Source organism: Aplysia californica, unplaced genomic scaffold, assembly GCF_000002075.1.
Source record: "Aplysia californica isolate F4 #8 unplaced genomic scaffold, AplCal3.0 scaffold01344, whole genome shotgun sequence".
Lineage (NCBI taxonomy): Eukaryota > Metazoa > Mollusca > Gastropoda > Aplysiida > Aplysiidae > Aplysia > Aplysia californica.
In genome coordinates, this window is record NW_004798614.1 from 78,872 (window position 1) to 81,712 (window position 2,841).

The 2,841-nt window shown below is 40.7% G+C and overlaps 1 protein-coding gene across 1 annotated transcript in view; it reads left to right on the forward strand.

Moving 5' to 3' along the window:
* LOC101845061 overlaps positions 1-2,841 on the forward strand; it is a gene marked incomplete in the record, with an annotated part of 22,714 nt that overhangs the window by 15,486 nt on the left and 4,387 nt on the right. The window contains 3 exon segments of the mRNA XM_005112636.3: positions 1,018-1,094; positions 1,902-2,068; positions 2,614-2,710. Coding sequence (XP_005112693.2) covers positions 1,018-1,094; positions 1,902-2,068; positions 2,614-2,710 — 341 coding nt within the window.

Here is a 2,841-nt window from a genome sequence, read left to right on the forward strand (position 1 = left end):
AGGTGGGGGGGGGGAGGGTTGATGTTAGTGATGGCATTTTACAGGTACACGAGAAATGCCCAAACATATTTTACAGTTTCATGGGAATAACTCTATTGTGAGGCATCACAATCACAGTGAAATCAGGCGCTCGTCAAAATAATGTAATCAAAGAAACCGGCATTTTTCTGGTCTCTGGGCAATTTTGTTCAAATTTTCTTTTGGGGGGGCCCAACACCTTTAATGTCCGTTTAAAGACACTTTTACGTGTGGATTTTTACCGAAAAACGTTGACTAAAGGTGCAACCATTGTAAATGTGTAGTTTCCAAGGATTCTAAAGATTTGGAACTTTAGCAGCCGTTTTCTCACTAATTTTACCATTGAAATCAGGCGACATCACCTCATTTAATAGCAAATGTCTTGACTTCTATTTAAGATAGATGGGTATTTTTTTTCATCAAAAGCACGACAAATGAACACATTTTTAGATGAAACTAATAGCTCCACATGCCCAAAAATTGACAAGCGCCTGATTCCACCACCTGGTGACACTATTGCACTTTGCTTTTCCACGACCAGCGTCTGTGGCGTAGGGTTTAGCGGTTTGTACGCAGAAGGCGTGATTTCGATTTTTATGTGTAGAGAGTTTTTATCGAGAAACTCGATCTTTCGGCTTGGAGCATTGCTATGAAATATATATTTTACATTTTCACTGAAATGATCGTGTAACCTTACAGTTTCACTGAATTTACCTTGATATAATATTTGAGATTTTCACTTAAATGACCCTGGTGCATTTGGCAGCTTCCCTGAAATAACCCTGTAATTTGACTTTTTCACTTAAACGACATTAAATGACCCTATAATTTGACAATTTCGCTTAAATGACCCTGATATATTTTACAGTTACACTGAAATGACCCTGATCTATTTCACACTTTCATCTGAAATGACCCTGATATATTTTACACTTTCAAATGAAATGACCCTTATCTATTTGACACTTTCACCTGGAATGACCTTCATCTTCTTGACAGTTTCATTGGAACAACCCGGAAAAGCGAGCAGGTCTCACTGACGCATCAGGGATGCAAATACACTACACACCAAACAGGTCAGTACATTCGCTGAACGAATATTATACAACACGTATTGCATGATAAAGATAATGATTATGATGACGATGATGAAGATGATGATACTACTACTACTTCTACTATTACTACTACTACTACTACTATAACTACAACAACTACTACTACTAAAAATAAATAGCATTTATATAACGCATAACCCCGCTCTACAGCAAGCTCTATGTGTTTTACACTATATTAGTATCTCAGCAGACCATAGAACACTCAGAAACATTCCCAGCTTCCCTGGAAGCATACAGTGCAAGCAGCTGACTAAGCGCCCAAACACTACCAAACTGACAAGACCATTGTGGGTGGTTAACGGGTGCTCTGGTGTGGTTTGCTTCTTCTTTCCTATCAAACATCTATCGTCCTTATCTCTCTTCCTTCTGCTTTATGTTTGTTACTCTCATGTAACACCTCTAATCTTCGGCACTTACTGGCCGTATTTTGTTGCAAGGCCCATAAAACACTTATTAAAATAAACGAGATCATTCACTGCCTATAGTTGGGTACCCATTCTCACCTGGGTGAAATGAGGAAAATTCATGTAAAGCGCCTTTCCCAAAGACACGTCGGTTCCCTGACGAGATTCGAACCCACGACATTACAGTAGCGATTCTGAGAGCCTAACCACTAAGCCACCGACGCCACACGATAATAATTATAAAAAACAAAACAAACGATCATAATCATCATCATCATTTTTAGCTCACACATTTTCTTTTCTCATCATCACCATCACTATTATCGCCATTATCATCATCATTCCTATAACATCCGATCAGACGTCTCAATGATGCGGGTATGCTGATCACCGGCTCGGACCAGTTCTACCTTTCCCCTGGACAGCAGGAGGTCGGTGTCTCCAGCACATGCACTCCCGCCTGCACAGCACAACTCCTAAGAGGACCTATCAGCATCACGGCCGCCTGGAACCACATGCACTACGCCGGTGGGTGTCACTCCTGTTTAAAAAAATGATTAAAAAATAATAAAATAGTCTTCCTCTAAGTCTTTGTGGTGTCGATGCGATGTGCATACAGGTATCATGATAGTCTTTGTGGTGTCGATGCGATGTGCATACAGGTATCATGATAGTCTTTGTGGTGTCGATGCGATGTGCATACAGGTATCATGATAGTCTTTGTGGTGTCGATGCGATGTGCATACAGGTATCATGATAGTCTTTGTGGTGTCGATGCGATGTGCATACAGGTATCATGATAGTCTTTGTGGTGTCGATGCGATGTGCATACAGGTATCATGATAGTCTTTGTGGTGTCGATGCGATGTGCATACAGGTATCATGATAGTCTTTGTTGTGTCGATGTGCATTAAACATCGTCATAGTCTTTGTTGTGTCAATGTGCGTACAGGTATCATTATAGTCCTGATCGTGTCGATATGCATAATATGTATCATTATAGTCTTTATTGTACCGATATGCATAGGTATCATCATAGTCTTTATTGTGTCGATGTACATCCACTCTAACAGGTATCAAAATGAACATCGAGGTGCGTAGAAATGGCTCGTCCTTCACCTATCTGACCAACGACCCAATCTACAGCTACGACAGTCCGGATGTCTCCTTGTGAGTGAGACAAAGGGAGAGAGAGAGAGAGAGAGAAAGAGAGAGAGAGAGAGAGAGAGAGAGAGAGAGAGAGAGAGAGAGAAAAGGAGAAACAGAGAGATAGAGAGAGAGATAGATAGAGAGAGAGAGAT